The following is a 15,838-nucleotide window of genomic DNA, read 5'->3' as shown; positions in this document are numbered from 1 at the left end:
TTAAGCAGTTCAGAATCACTAAACGTTTTAGTGGACAAGAGGGGTTAAAATGTTCCCTGAAATATGAGCTTGATGTAAACTCCATGACATTTGCAAGTCTTCCGTGGAATAAGAACCCTTGTTAGCTCAAACATAATAGCCTATTAACATTTATTTGCAGCATTGTGTGTAGTAGTAGGTGGCAAAAAACTGCACCCTTATTTATTTATGTGCTGCATAGCAGCCTGGACAACCTCCATGCAAGAGTTACATTTTTAAGAGTGTTAACAGTCTTATGAACTACATATTTTTTTTTAAATGAAGACATTTCAGTAATTGTGAGCAGAGATATGTGTTAACTTATAAATTAGCTACAAAATTGACTGTCTAATTTGTAGTGAATGTGTAATATTAATTGGGCATATTTTTGAGCTGTTTATGTTATATACTCGTGCAATCGAAAACATGAAGCAGCCTGATAAAATCTGCGTTGTCATACCAAGAAGCAACTGTACTGTGCCAATGCAATGAATTGATGACATGTGATGTCTCCCGAATATTGTGTAATGTCAATAGACAGTGTTTTGGACAGTGTTTGTAAAGTTATACATTAGTTGAGTGTTAAGAATATTGAAATGCTCATGGGTATAGTATACGTTTGGAAAAGCACACCATAATGGGGTCATAGTTTTGTAGTTCTGTATTGTGGAATATGACTTTACGAGTAAAACTAGTAATACATTTTTTTACCAGATCAGTGCAAAATAGTGCCTATTATATACATTTCAAAGAAGCTGATCATTATAGACCAACTTATATTATAGGTATAGAGTCACTCATGTCTGAACTTAGCAATGAGAGGCAACAAGAAAAATAAAATAGCAGCCACTTGGCAAGTGTGTGCAGTACATTCCCAATGGCAGGTACCCGCCCATTTAGGAAAATGGATAGCAAGTGGCACAGGAATTCCAGAAGCATAGAATAGAAAATATGTGATAGGGTAATGAGTAACTGAGGCAAACTTTTGTGGCCAGACCATGAGCTCCATAAATTGTGTGGACATACCCAATTTCAAACAGCCTCCAGTCATGCATATCAGGTGTTGGTCACAGCACCTAGGACTGTTTCCAAACCCCTCTGTGTCCAACCCACTGTGTTGCCAACCCACATTATCAACAGACTTCACCTTTTTGGCGTGCTGTTTGACGGCAGGAATATCTAACACTGGGTTATTTTACACATTCTGAAACTGTGTGGCCTTTTTTTTTAAATGTGAACAATTTTTTATTATACCAAGAATCAAGGAAACTCTGTTGTACATAAACACGATCCTCATCTTCTCCATTGATGAACATGGTTAGTGGCTTACTAGATACTGTTTAGCAAATCATTTTACCATATTGACTGCCTTTAAGTGTCTCTTTTCAGTGTTAAATAGCCACTCAAATATATCCATTTCAGACACCAAATTTCTTTTAGCTATAAATGCTCATTGATAAAATCTGTGAATTCAAAGTCACCTTGTGTCTCTTCACCAAGCTATGTTACATAAATTCAAACTTTCTTCAATTCCCATTTCTTGACAGTATAGTTATTCATGAACATGTATGTAAAAATGATCAACTGCATTCAAGAATCAAAGCCCATGTAAAAAGCGACCTAAACATAAACATGGCTAACACTTAGTGCTGTCCTTGGGGCTCTGAACAAAGGCTAACAACTCAATGCGAATAAAATGAATATTCTGCAATGTATATATTTCAGAAAAAAAGTAAATAAAGTCTCCAGATTGCCATAAAATTCATTAAACATATGTTTGAAGGAACATATTTAAGAACAGGAAAGGACACCTTAAAACCTCTTGCTCTATAAAATTGGGCAGTACCATACTTATTTGGTAGTCATCAACACACTGAGTTGGCTGATCATAGATTTTGTAATACCTTATCATCCCCTCTATTTTTAATTGCAGAGTTGGACCTTTGTTTTTTATTAATAACAATTCAACAACATTTTGTGAATTTTTTCTCTTTCCTGTGGACATTTCATCTCAGGCACCAAAGATCACAGTGGAGCGTCTGTAGCAACAACTGCAAAACGTTACATGAGCATGCATGTACCATTGTGTTTATATCGCTTTTATCCTTAATAAAAGGCAAGGTGAGAGTTAAAGGTACAACCATTAAGTCCCCCTAAATTCTAATAGTTTGCATAGTTTGGGTAGGGAACTGGATGTTCATGTTTATTCACAAATGTAGTCTAACTAGTTATCATTTTCATTGATTTCCATTTTACCTCCTTAGCTTCACATTTTACGTTATATTCCCTACTTCTCTTTCTTTTATTGTCCAAGACATCACTGAAGGTGAGTGATGAAGTGTTGCCAATAGAACTTTACATTCCTGTAGGTTCCTGCACAATTGTTTACATCCCTTCTCACATCTTTTACTGGTGAATTGGTGAAATGTCAAAAGCAATTGGTGCATACACCTCACCTAGCCAAACTGCTCCAGTTTGAGTACCTGCATTCATAATACAAACTGTATCATGCACAATGAAAATACAGAGGTTTGATCACCCACATTCCAACTCTTAATCAAAGTTGCCATGTAAGCTGTATATTTGGCTGCACGCATACACAATAAATATTACATTTCCAGGTTTTTTCCTGACTGGAACTGTAGCGACAATAGCCCACTCCTGCACTCAAATAACCATGAGAGCTTTTTTGTGAATCATCACATTTTGCTTTTTCATGAACACAGCCAATTCATTGTATCATCAAATTACATACATACCAGTGTATGGATACATTTAAATCTCTTAATTAAATCTATACGCCATGTCAATATATACATGTTTAAAAGAAGTGGATATGGTCCTCCTGGGACTCAGGGATAACTTCTGTCTTTCATGCCTCAGTACCTCTGAATGAAAGGTGACTAACTGACCCACTGCAAAGTCCTTTCTGCACAAAGGCCTTCTTGCCACGGTTGTGAATTTTGAGATCATGTCTGTATGCCTTGAGGCCTCATGATAGTTATTTTCTTTCATAGAGGTGGTCATTGGAGCAAAGGAGGAGTCTATGAAAACATGGGATAGAAATAGATATGGCCCAAAAGTGCAGGATCTTTCTTTATCATCTGAGTAAGTGTGGGCAAACTTTGAGAAGTATTGAGAGAGAGGAAGAATACTCATTATGGGGTCAGAGCAGCTATGGTAAAATCCTCGAGCAGAAGACATTGGGGAAGATTTTTTACAGTGGGGCAGGAACTATGTCACAGTGCGTTCAAAACAGTGTTGAGTATGTGTGGAGACTGTAGCTGAATATGCTGAGAGAGCAAGTCCTATTATGGCTGGTTATAATCTTTATATTCTAAAGCAACCTCAGTTTGGGCAGAGAGATGAACAGAGCAAATGAAGAGAGGGAAACAACATACTGCTTGCTAGAGAAATTCACTCCTGCCTTCCAATGGACTCTAGAAACTTGACGTGGAAGCTCCTAAAAGGCCCAAGGAAATTGGACATTTGATACAAAGAGAAACGGATTTAATTTACTGACCAGTGAATCATGGTTGCTGTGGAATTTGTCTTTTAAACCTGGGTGTGTAAGACCCAAAAGATAGATATCTTTGTCCATGCGAATGATAATGAGCTGCAACTGTGCCTTAAGCTGTGGAACAGATGTATGTTGTTACTGGCCTTTCCTGTGACTCCAAAGGGTACATTGGCTTATGTTGCCTGACCTATAGCAATTAATCAATGATTTTTTTATGCTATGATGGATACAATGCCCGGCCACTTAATGCATTGCTCTATAAGAATTTCTAGGCTTGTCCTCCTGAGATTTCCAACCTCAATAGTCTCTAGGAATGAACTGCACAGCATTACATAAACTGAAAGTGAAAGTGTTACTAGTCAACCACTAAGACTCCCTAAGTACCAGCTATCTATCAAACCTGACGTGGTTGTATCAATGAACCAACAGTCTAAATTTGACCTGGCTCCAGCACGGTCTCAGAGGGTGTTTAGGTCCCAGTCAACTGTACCCCACAGGTATTAATTGAATTTCTGTTCATATTGTTTAGTACAACATTGATTGTTCCTCTTTTAAAATAACTCTTCTTGTATCATCTGAATATTGAGTCATTTAAATGGTTACATTTTATTTATTTCAAAGAAATGTGTTTTGGAATTTTATATTACTTTTTCCTTGACTATGAATGCTGTATTGGTGTTGCTTTTCATGCACCAAAATAAATTGTCTCGGAGGAAGGCCTACTTGCTTGCGCCTTTCTACTAAAAGTAAGATGGGGATTTCACAAAGAAACCTGAATTTATTTTTGACTTTGTGGAGGCGCAACCATGGCTCACATCAAGACTAAGGCCCTGTTTAGTTTAACAATCCAGTTTCCTACAGCAGAGATTACAAAATGCATAAACATAAATCAAACATTTAGAGCATTTTTGGTCCACCTGCTTGTTTTCCATTTGTGGAGGTACAAGCCATTCATTTATTAGTTTCCCAGAATTTTGGCAATCCTGTCTGATAACGATGGCTTATTGTTAGACCTGTCATAAGTTGGCGTGGTCTCCCTAACCTATTTGGCTTTCAACCTCAGGTTTTGACCTTGTTTTGCTAGTTTAGGACTTGGGCACGTTTGCCACTTCCATGCAGTACCAAAGCGCTGTGCTTATCTTGTACATACTGTGGAGTGGTGATTATATGATTAGCTGGTTTGAGTTTGCTGTAAGCCCCTTATTGTGAGGTACAAACTAAACCAGGGGCACGTATTTTGAATGTGCCTCCATGGGCCTGCAGTACTGGTTTTGCCATCCACGGAGGTTGCTCATCGATTGCGCCACAGTTTGCCCTGTATGAAAGGGTTACTGTTACTCGACTTGGCATTTACAAAGCTATGTGTAAAGGCTCTGCATGTGTCCTGCTATATTGGAGTTCTCCCTGGTAATAGGGTACGGTTTTGGGAAGCGGTGTGTGTATGTGTTACATGCAGAGTCATGACTGACACCAGGTGATGTGTTCCATACATTGGGGCCTGCTTCTCGCATTGGATTAGCATGAGGGGATGTAGGGAAAGGCTGTATAGCATTATTTCCTAGGGGCAGAATACCAACAGTATGATATTTGGTATCAATGAATTTGTCATAGCGAATCCTGTTTGGTGGTGTGAGTGGGTTCAACATACCGGTGATGGAAATGTCACTTAGGGAAAGTGGGCCTTACGATGTGTGTACCTCTGTGTACCTGGTGGCCTGTCTCTTAATTCACAACTGGGTGCAAGATAGATAGCCACATTTGGACATTCCTGATAGGGGCCATAAACTAGGGGTTCACAGGAAACTGCGGACCTCTGACTCTGAAGGGCCTTTCTGTGGATGGAATTGGCACCAGCATTCCAAGGGGCAGGTTCTTGGCCCCACTAAAGTTTGTGATGAGACCACCCCGGGTAGGATGGCAGTCAGGTTAAAATTTAGAGAGGGACAGTGCATTTCAAAGGTGGACCTTTGAACTGATCAGATCATCAAAGGCCATGGTGGGTATAACTACTGGTGCTTTGTTCTCCATACCACGCTAGTTTGATACTGGAACATTTACACAAGGAATTATTAGGGCAGGAGGGACAGCAACAGGACTAACTGGAGACTTGTGGTGTCACAAAGTATCACATTGTCTCCACAAGACTGTAAGGACCCCACTGGTGTGGCGGAGACAGGTGGAAGTTATGTTGGTTGGGACAAAGACCATCCTGACATTCATCATCATCTCACTCTGCAAGAGGAGTGTGTGCACCAAGGTCAACAGCCATCTGAGGTGCTGGGACATGAGGAGTTTGAGGAGTATGAAGGATGCTTGCAGAGTCCATGGGACCCATGCTTGCAACCTAGGGGACCTGTGCCTACTTGTGCTTCAGAGCGTGTGGTGTCCGACGGGTGTTGGGGGAACCTGAGCTGGGAGGTAAGACTGTCCTCGGCCTCCATTGAGGCCTCTGTCTGAGGTCATTAGCTTCCTCTCCCTGGATCCAACCAGAGGGTGCTTGGTTTTGGAAAACATCATGACGAGACCCAAGAGGTTTTGTGTGCCTTTTTGCACCTGCAGTTGACAGCCGGGGTCTATGGCAGGTCACACCTATGCTTCAGGGGAAAGCATTTCTCCAGACGGAGAGCGTGCCAGCTTCCTGTATCACAACCTTTTGCCTATGGGGGGTTAAGCTGTCCAGCCCTCATGCAGGTGCCTTCGGACGCCTGGGGGTCAAATCCGGATGGAGGGAAGTAAGTAACTGTTTCTTTCCGTGTTAGGTGTTTCTGACTGTCTAGTCAACAAGACATCAGCAGGGGCAATTTATTGTTGGCTTGTGAAGTTGAAAGCCTGAGGGGTTGGGTCACAAGGCGTAGTCAGAGACAAGTGACTGCTTGACCTTTCTGCAATGAGAAAGTCAGACATTGCATATAACTCTAAAGTGCATATACAATGTTTGTTTTGTTTTGAGAACTTTGACAATTGAGTATAACTTTGAAGTGCATGTACAATGTATATCTCTTTCTGATTTCATGGTGTGTGTGTGTGGAATACAAAGACTATTGTTTTTTACATACAGTATGGAGTATTTTTGTGGTGAATGCAGTGTGTTGGGAGGGGGGTGTTATACCAACACTTTATACTCGAGCCATAAGGATAAGCCTGACTGCTCGGTGCCAAGCTACCTACCAGAGAGTGGCCACAGGTTATCGCACAAGTGTATCTTACCCATTCTATTTGGAACAGTGGGTTCTGACTGGCTTCGATGCGTCTTAGCTATCCTGAAAGTGTTGGGTCTAACACTTATACTTTAAGAACTGATAGCAATCAAAACATGGTGGGTTAATTACCTTGAATAATTTCCTATTTTGGAAAGTACAGGTGGGATTAATAGTAATAATGCTATTTTGTTTGTCATCAGCAACCTCTCATGTATAAAACAAGTGATTTTCTTTACTGACCCAATTATTCAAGCGGCACAATCATTTTAAATATCTTTGTATATTTTGGGTTTGAATGAATCAGTCTGTCTGACATGTGGCACGTCTCCTTATAGAATATTGACAACAGTTCAAATGTGAGTATTTGTCATAACGCATTATAGCACGGTCACCTTCTCTAGCTGGTCAGCCAGGACTTTTTATGGGGCTTATTTTTGCTGGTATTAGGACTCTATGTGTTGTAGTCAGTAAGTGGCAGAGTGCATGTGCTCTGCCCTTTTAATGTTGTTATAACATTTGTTTGATCATAGAGGTGTATTGAACTTTCCATTAAGGTGGCACAGAAACTGCACCAGTGGTCTGGAAGTTAAAGATCAAGTTGAGCTGCTGCATGTAATTACGTAATCTATATATAGAACAAAACATGCATTGCTCCAGTTAGCAACATGTGGCCTGGCTGGACTTCAGCTTGAAACCATTGGAATGGCACATGGCAGCAAAAAGTTCTTTGCCATACAGGAACATCTATTTTTATAGATGAGACAAGTCACCCCCAATGTGTGCCTTGTAAGACCACAGGACTGAGTGCTTATTATATAATATAAGGATGTGCCATGGTAGGTTTTGATTATAGAATATCCTCAAAATAAACAATTATCCAAGAGTTGTTTTCACTCTGTAAATCAAGTTAGGTTCCATGTGGCCTGGCTGGACTTCAGCTTGAAACCATTGGAATGGCACATGGCAACAAAAAGTTCTTTGCCATACAGGAACATCTATTTTTATAGATGAGACAAGTCACCCCCAATGTGTGCCTTGTAAGACCACAGGACTGATTGCTTATTATATAATATAAGGATGTGCCATGGTAGGTTTTGATTCTTGAATATCCTCAAAATAAACAATTATCCAAGAGTTGTTTTCACTCTGTAAATCAAGTTATGTTCCATGAACAGGCCTAGATATAAATAAAGTATTTATTTTATGTCTCTGTTTAAGAAAATCATTGAGAAGTTATTTTATGCTTTTTTCACTTAGTTTTAAATATCAAGAGTAGATGTTTGATTAGCCTTTTGGGAGCAGGACAGAACAATTGGAAGGACAACGCAAATCATTCACTCTTGTTTTGACTTGAGTTTTTGAACAGTAACTCCACCCATTATTCACAGGGCCATCCTAGACTTTATGCTCCAACCTCAGAAGGATAAAAAAAATCAGTTTTTACCCTTATAGTAAACAGGGCACTTCATGTAAATAGTGGAGCAGCTGGGGTAGGACCAGAGTTCCTCAAGGTGTGTGCACTAAACTGAGAGAGGAAGAGAGAGGATGTGCTGAAAAAGAAGGTGTGAATATTGCAATTGAGTAATATGACATGTTAGGTGTTTTTGCAAAGTTTATTATACACATTAGCCTGATTTCACAAAAATGATAACTGTCTAAGTTTGATCATTGGGATTGTGTCTCGGACGTTCTCCAATCAACAACTAGTGTACAGGAATAAATTGGTAGCTCATCACCACTTTTTTGGAGCATTCCTGGACCTGGGAAGAGAACATCTGGAAAGAAAAGGAATAAACCTTAAATCTAGAAGAAAGATGACTCAAGAACTCCTGACTCCTACTGCCAACCTGGGACTGGAACTGCTCTTTAAGTGTTGAGGCCGAGGCAAGGTGGCATATCTATCCCAGAAACAATGTGGCCTCAACCTTTTTCCCCTGCAGATTAACAATCCAGTTTCCTTCAACAGAAATGCATTACAAACAATAACTAAAACTAATGTAGATGGCAGCATTTTAACTGCCAATAAGGAGTTTTCATTGTGTGGGAATATGGCTTTCATTTATTGGCACTCCAAATGTCTTGGATCTCCTGCAGGATACGCATGACCTCTAATTTAGGGACTCGGGGTGAATTTACTGTTAGGAGTCAAGTTTTCAATGTCTATTCAACATTACTTAACAATCTCTTAATTTGGTAAGTATAGGTGGAAAGAAATGGAGTAGCACCTTTAAGATTGCCATCAGCAACTGCTTGCATTGTAAACAAGCTTTTTTTCGTGTTTTTCATTATCATTTATAGAGACATATGTTAGGTTTCAATTTGGAAATGCACAGTTCTTCCCGCCACATGGCATTTCTCCATAAAGTATATTGTAAACATATTGTCAACATATAAAATATGATTTTCTTTGGTCTTGAAGCATTACATTTATTGATGCTTCTTTTGTAAATGCAACTGGATGTTAAATGTTTACAACTATGAATTCAGGTATCTAGAAAGCCTGTGTTTCATTTGTCAAATTTTCTACAAGTCTATCTGGAACTCCTAGAAATCCAACCAATTGATTTGTACAAGGGTCCCAAACTAAGACCGAGTAGAAAATGTAGCATAACGCAAAGGTTTAAAGTAGTAATCCAAGCTCTAAAGTTGTCTGCAAGGCCCCACTCTCTTACACAACCCCACCGTTAAGGTGGCACAATTGGGGACCAGCAAGAGCTCATTACAGCAACTTGACCCTTTAAAATAAACTGCGTTTGGAGGTCAAATTATGTATGCGTAAAATATATGACGTCTTTCAATCATCATTTCACTTTGCTGATTCTAGGATGCTGATCTAACAGGAAAATAGGCAAGTTATACAGAGCATCTCTTCATCATCATATCCTGCTTCATAAAGAAATGGCATCCATGCTGACATGTATGAAGAATTCCAGGGTATTGCCACTAGTTTGGTACAAACCATTTTGTACAAAAAAAAATGTTTTGAGGCTTCATTTTGTTTAAAGTATTTTCAAAAGATGCACACAAGCATATGGGTATTAGGGCATGCGTGAAATTAATTGTTAAAAGAAATTCCAAGAAGCTATCATTAAAATCTGTGTGAACATTATGAAACCACTATCAAAATTCTGTAGGGGATGGAAGAACATTGTGAAAGGGAGCATCATTTTTTCCCCAGTTTAATAACACTGGTTCAGCCTGTAATAATCTAATTTGTAGTTAACTATGGGTAGGGTATTTATTTCACTGCTCACTGCGCTCTATTTCAACCCTCTCCTATCAACTTTGCCAAACTTTGCACTATACTATACTTGTGACCTTCCTCCTCTCTCAGCCCCTCAGCAACTTCCTATTTAGTGCTATCACTGGAAATCCTCTTCTGGCTGGCCTCATACTCTTACTTCAATTCCATCCACCTTCGCAGCCTACTTTAACTTTGTCCTGTCTCCCCTCTTAAACTCTTCTATTCTTTCTGCCCGAGTTCTGCCTTTTTCATAATTTACTAATCCCTTTGAATGATAGTACTACATTGTTCCTACCCCCAAAACCCTCTGCATCATTCTTTTCTTTTCTTCTACTGTCCTGCGGCACTTAACCTGAAGTGCTTTTTTTTTTGCCTCTGTTTTTGTTTGTCATTCACTATATTGACACAGGCTTTTTTTCATATGGTTGCTACCGTTTTGCTAACTTTTAGATTCCACATGTTTCAAAGCATAATGCTGAAAATTAAAATGATCTATCAAATTGTTCCCTTGAGGATACAGCAAAAGAAACTGTACAGTGAACTATTCATGCAAACATTTTGCTCTCTCCCATCATATCATGCTTCCTATGAACCTTTGTAAAAATGCTGACTATTATGTAGGTTAGCACAAGGGCCCAGATGTATCAAAGTATTGCATTGTCCTTACATCTCGCAAGGTTTTGCAAGGGCAATACAACAGTCAGATTTACCAAGCAATGTAAGGCCACCTTGCGTGGCCCTGCGTTGCTTAGCAAATCTGGAGCAAAGGAAGTCATCGCAAGCTGCTGCCTTGCATTACACTGCCGTGGGAAAGGCGTTGGTGTGGAGCGTTGGTGTTCCCATGCATCCACCTGTGGATTTTGATGAATTTACAAGGTGCAATGAGGATAAATATCTTTATTTCTCCTCGTTTGTTCCTCTTTTTAAGTGTGTTGCATTCTGCAGCACACATAGAAAGAGGAAAACGTCTCAGAGGAATGTTTTTGTGCAGGAAGGTGTCCTTTTCTGGGCAAAACAAATCATGCCGGCAATATAGGCACCCTGCACCATGGGTGCCTACATTGCCGCAGCAGATTGTGTGCCAGCACATGCAGCAAATTGGTAAACATGGCGCATTCCTGCCCCCTCCCTTTCACACAGCGGAGCAAGTTGTCTTATGTTGTGCTGCGTGAAAGTTTGATAAACAGATGCACTACATGTTTGCATGCACTTATTCTAGGGCCCTAGCTGAAGCAGATAACCATCAGTTTTGATGCTTCTTTAAGTGAACCAGCTGAAAGCACAGGAGTAACTGACTTTGCTGAAGAAGATAAATACATACTGAAGAGATGTTTTGAATTAATGTGATCATCCATTTGAACTGACAAAACATTTCTTTTCAGAAAGGGTGCATCTGTAAACTCCTAGAAAGAGCATCTGAAATCTTTGCTAACAGTCAGTTTCTGTACCAACAATCAGTTTTTGGAATGTCAGTGAATGTCATAAAGTAACTTTGTCATTTTTATCTCATTTCAATTGAACACTAAAAAGTTTAATTCACTTGTTCCAAAATTTAGTCATTGAAAAGAATCGCACGCCACACCGTAGACTATTTTGATATTGCATTGTATGAGCTCCAACATACCATTCTGATTAAACCACAATTCCATTAGTGAAGTTGTATGTCCTTCACTTTTAAACAATTGCACCAGCAGGTTTCAGATTCAGACTGGAAATACATTGGATGATACATATACCTATCAGACTGTCACAGAGACCGCAAAGAAGGGCGCTTCCCACACACTTCAGGTAGAATAAACATGTATTTATATAGTAGACACAGGGATACGTAGAACACACATATTTCACTCATTGCTGGATGTCACCACATTCCATGCCTTGCCAGTGGTTCAGTGACATCACCTACAGTGATATCACCTACAGTGACATCACCACACCAAATCTACCAGATGAATCTTTTTTATATAATATTGTAAGAAAGCAGGACAATAGAATTATGCATGGAACCCAAGCAGGTATTTTATGAACTCATTTGATCTGCTTATTGTGACAACCAATAATGAAAGCCATTTTCAAAAACGTTTGAATAGGGGGACCGATTCACAGAACTAACTTAAGACAAAATCCTAAACTTACTACCATTTACTCATTTTGGTATTCACAGAAGGCACTTACTCATTTTCGTATTCACAAAAGGTACTTACTCATTGATGAGTAAGTGCCTTCTGTGAATACCAAAATGAGTAAATGCCTTCTGTGAATACCAAAATGAGTAAGTGCCTTCTGTGAATTGCAAAATGGTAGTAAGTTTAAGATTTCGTCTTAAGTTAGTTCGGTGAATTGGGCCCTCGGTGTTTAGAAACACATTTACAAACAGTAAAATGAGCCTGTCTTTAGGAATGCATCAAATGCGCCAGGTTAAATTGAGTGATCTTTTTAGTTGGACAGAATTTTTGTTAAACGACCGCCCAGTGATTGATGCTGCTTGAGGTGCAATCGCTCAGTTATCTCAGACACATCAATCCTTGTGTTGTTCAAATCTCAGTTTTTAGGAATGGAGCCCGTCTGATATCAAAACACAACAATCCAGCCGCTTGGCAGTTTTAGATGCTTGTGTTCCTACATTATCTTCTAAGTAAAAAAACACACAGGTGATACACACACAGTGATTGTCAATGTTGCTCTGTTACTACACTTATTATTGTGAATTAGTACAATTCATGTCAAGATGATATAACAAAGCATAGCTATATTTCACAATGTTCAGTACATGAAAATGATATTCCTATATCAAATCCCTGAGTTCTCGTTCTTTAAAAACAGCCCAACATATTGTATTGCATGCACCAAATGTAAATTATAGCTTTTGGAGTGCTGTGAACATAATCACATTTAGAATCTTCAGTTTCTATGTTTTGCTGTGAATTTGTTCAATTAAAATACATTATTTACTCCAGGTAAAAACAAACATAAACTACCATCAGAAGTAAAACACTTCTTGCAAACAAAATTTTGCCAATTTCTTTGCATCATTAAATTGTAACTGTTTTTATACCATCTCCTTTAAATATATAAATATTAAATCCTAAAATCACTTTATTTCCAATACTCTATCAATTTGTGTTGAAACACACATCATGAATCCATCCATCACTGTTAACTTACTCATTCATTGTTAGGTACCAAGTGATTTCATAAACATTACTTACGGTTCAATGGTAGGCTTGCATTAGTAGTTCCTAGTTTGTTTATAGCTACACATGTGTAGTTGCCGAAGTGTTCTGCAGTTATGTTAGCCACATTGAGGATGGATCTGGTGTTGTAATTCTGTATTAAAAATCCATGATGGCCATTTATAAGTCTGTTAACATAAAACATAATAAAAAATCTATATTAACAAACTCAAAAATTTACTTTTCATCCTGAAAGTTTAATTTCGGATCCTTCACACACAAAATACATTTAACTGTGCTTTTTCTTATTTTCTTTTCTTATTTTTGTTCCCCTTTCTTTAATTTGTTATAGGACAAGAAAGCAATCACTTTTGCAGTTGTAGAAAATCATAGAAAATGTAGCGTACTTGTCAATATGTAAGTATTCAGGACTTGTATATTGACAAGTATTGAAAAACAGCTCTCCACAACTGAATTCAGTGTAAGCCTATCATGAATTTTTTGTGTTAAATTATGAGGAAAGATTTCTAGTGAAAAATCAGTCTATAGAGTCGAATGCAATTTGATTAGGCTTTGATGGAGATCTTTATTACGTGATAAGTCACAACACTGGAACGGTCGTTGTTTCAGGGAACTCATTTGCATTCCTCTGCACTCTGATAGCTCTTCCTCTTCTGATAATCTGGAGCCAGGGCTGGAAAGAAAGGGGGATCTGTGCTCTTCAGAGGTCTGTTTTGAAGTCACCTCCTTTTCAAAGGCACAACTGGATAAAGTACTGGGTCTATGCCCCTACCAAGGCAATACACAACTGGACCTGTGAAGAATTCTGCCAGGGGCAAAGACTGCTGTGCTACAAGGATTGTCACTCTGCTTGACTGCTGCTCTGGAAGAACTGCTTGCTGTGCTTCTCTGCAGCCTGCCTATCTCTGTCCTGCTGAAGACAAGGACTGGACATATCTCACTTGAACCCCGAGTGACCCCAATGGCTTGCTTGCTTGCTCGTTGTTCTGTAGTCTCAGGGCCATCAAAGATTTCCTTCAACCCTGCAACAACACCTGGACTCTGCTATCTGTGGGTCCTGCCTACGGGTCTCAATATAGTCCTGGGCCCTGGGGTAGAATGGACTAGTTAGAAGTACCTTATATTACAGTATTTGTATACAAGCATAGAGTTTTCAGTAATCAGCAAAATGGGTGCATTGTTCATCTTCCTCACCATTCTGATATTGTTAATCACATTATTTTAGTTCTTTCTATTAATAATTGCGGGGACAGTACTTTACTCAGTAATCACAATGTTTCAATAAATATTGAAACAGCATACTGTGCATTTCTTGTGTATCTCTTTGGGTATGCATAAGTGACTGATCAAAAGGGTTCTAGATCTGTTATCATGATTTCCTTGGAGAGTCATGGTTGTCATGTTCTGAGGCAGCACATCTATTTGTTACCCTGTAAGGTGAAGTGTACACTGCACTGTGAGCTAACAGGACTATAGTCCAACTTATCCTGAGAGGTTATTAGAATCAGTCTTGCAGTGGTCCACCAAATAAACAGTTTTACTTGAGAAAATGTAACCCATTCAACATGTTACCGCAAGCGTTCTAGCTTGGGTTCTTATTAAATGGATCGCCTGAGTAGGTTACGTTTGTGTACCCAAAGACCCCTACTCTCCTACTAACAGGAGACATCCTAGGTGTTAGGGAACATATCCTCCTCAGCTGAGTAGGTAACCACTATGTATTGGCTGTAGGTTATTTAAGCTTGAACCTTTTTAAAAGATCTCCCCATAGAAGTACCCTCTCTGATTCCACACATTCAAATGTCTGAGAACAAAGACACACCAACTAAAGACATGAAGTTACACAAATGCTGTTCCAATGTGGTCTGCCCCAAATGGGCGGAGTCATTACCTTCGTGTTTTATGACCACGAAGCATTCAGGACAGAGGTATTCTCTACATGAGTTACATTGCCAGCAGCATTTACATCTTCAAGACTGTTTCACACATATGCTGCAGATACAGTTACTAATAACGAAACAGCTTAGGATGCCCTAGAAATATCATTAACTTACCAAGAACATCAAAATTGCTTTGAAGGCACCCTACCACATACATAAAACAATGTTAGGCTAGGTCGTCTTAGCAATGAGGGAGCAACATGGCCACTCTTAGCCAGATACACCCCATACCCAGATATAGATAATCTGACAGCTTCGGATCTTCGCCTATTACACACAGATCTGGTTAAAACATATAGATGTTTACACAGTTTGTCATGTGAACAATGACAATAAATCCTGTGAAGGCTGTTCAAGCTGCACAACCACAATTGGCTGTTCCTGGAATTAGTCCAAAAACCATCAATGCAGTCATAGGTAAGATTCCAGTCAGATGGGAGGAAATACCGTTCTGGATTGTGCAAAAACCAAACCAGCTTGACGCAGTGCTTCCCCATACAGGACCACAGGAAAAACACAGAATTCTAACAATTTGCTTGTCAACAGGGATGGCTCCGCTGGTGGAAGACTGCACCACTTGGGGTACAGTCTTTGCTACATTATATGTCAGAAAACAAGGTACACCCTAATAAGCTGTTTTGCCAGAGGTGCTTAAACTGATCCAAAATGAGTACAGGACAGCCCCTGCCCTGGATTGGGGATAAAACTGATAGCAACTTATG

General features: G+C 39.3%; 1 protein-coding gene across 1 annotated transcript in view; it reads right to left on the bottom strand.

Annotated features, from left to right (window-relative positions):
• NEGR1 (neuronal growth regulator 1) overlaps positions 1–15,838 on the bottom strand; it is a 2,102,052-nt gene that overhangs the window by 312,280 nt on the left and 1,773,934 nt on the right. Inside the window, exon 6 of the mRNA XM_085602283.1 lies at positions 13,192–13,343. Coding sequence (XP_085458409.1) covers positions 13,192–13,343 — 152 coding nt within the window. The remainder of the gene's footprint in view (positions 1–13,191; positions 13,344–15,838) is intronic.

This window comes from Triturus cristatus, chromosome 4_2 (genome assembly GCF_964204655.1).
Source record: "Triturus cristatus chromosome 4_2, aTriCri1.1, whole genome shotgun sequence".
NCBI classification, from domain to species: Eukaryota; Metazoa; Chordata; class Amphibia; order Caudata; family Salamandridae; genus Triturus; species Triturus cristatus.
The sequence above is the reverse complement of the archived record's forward strand: the minus strand, read 5'-3'. Positions and strand labels throughout refer to the sequence as shown.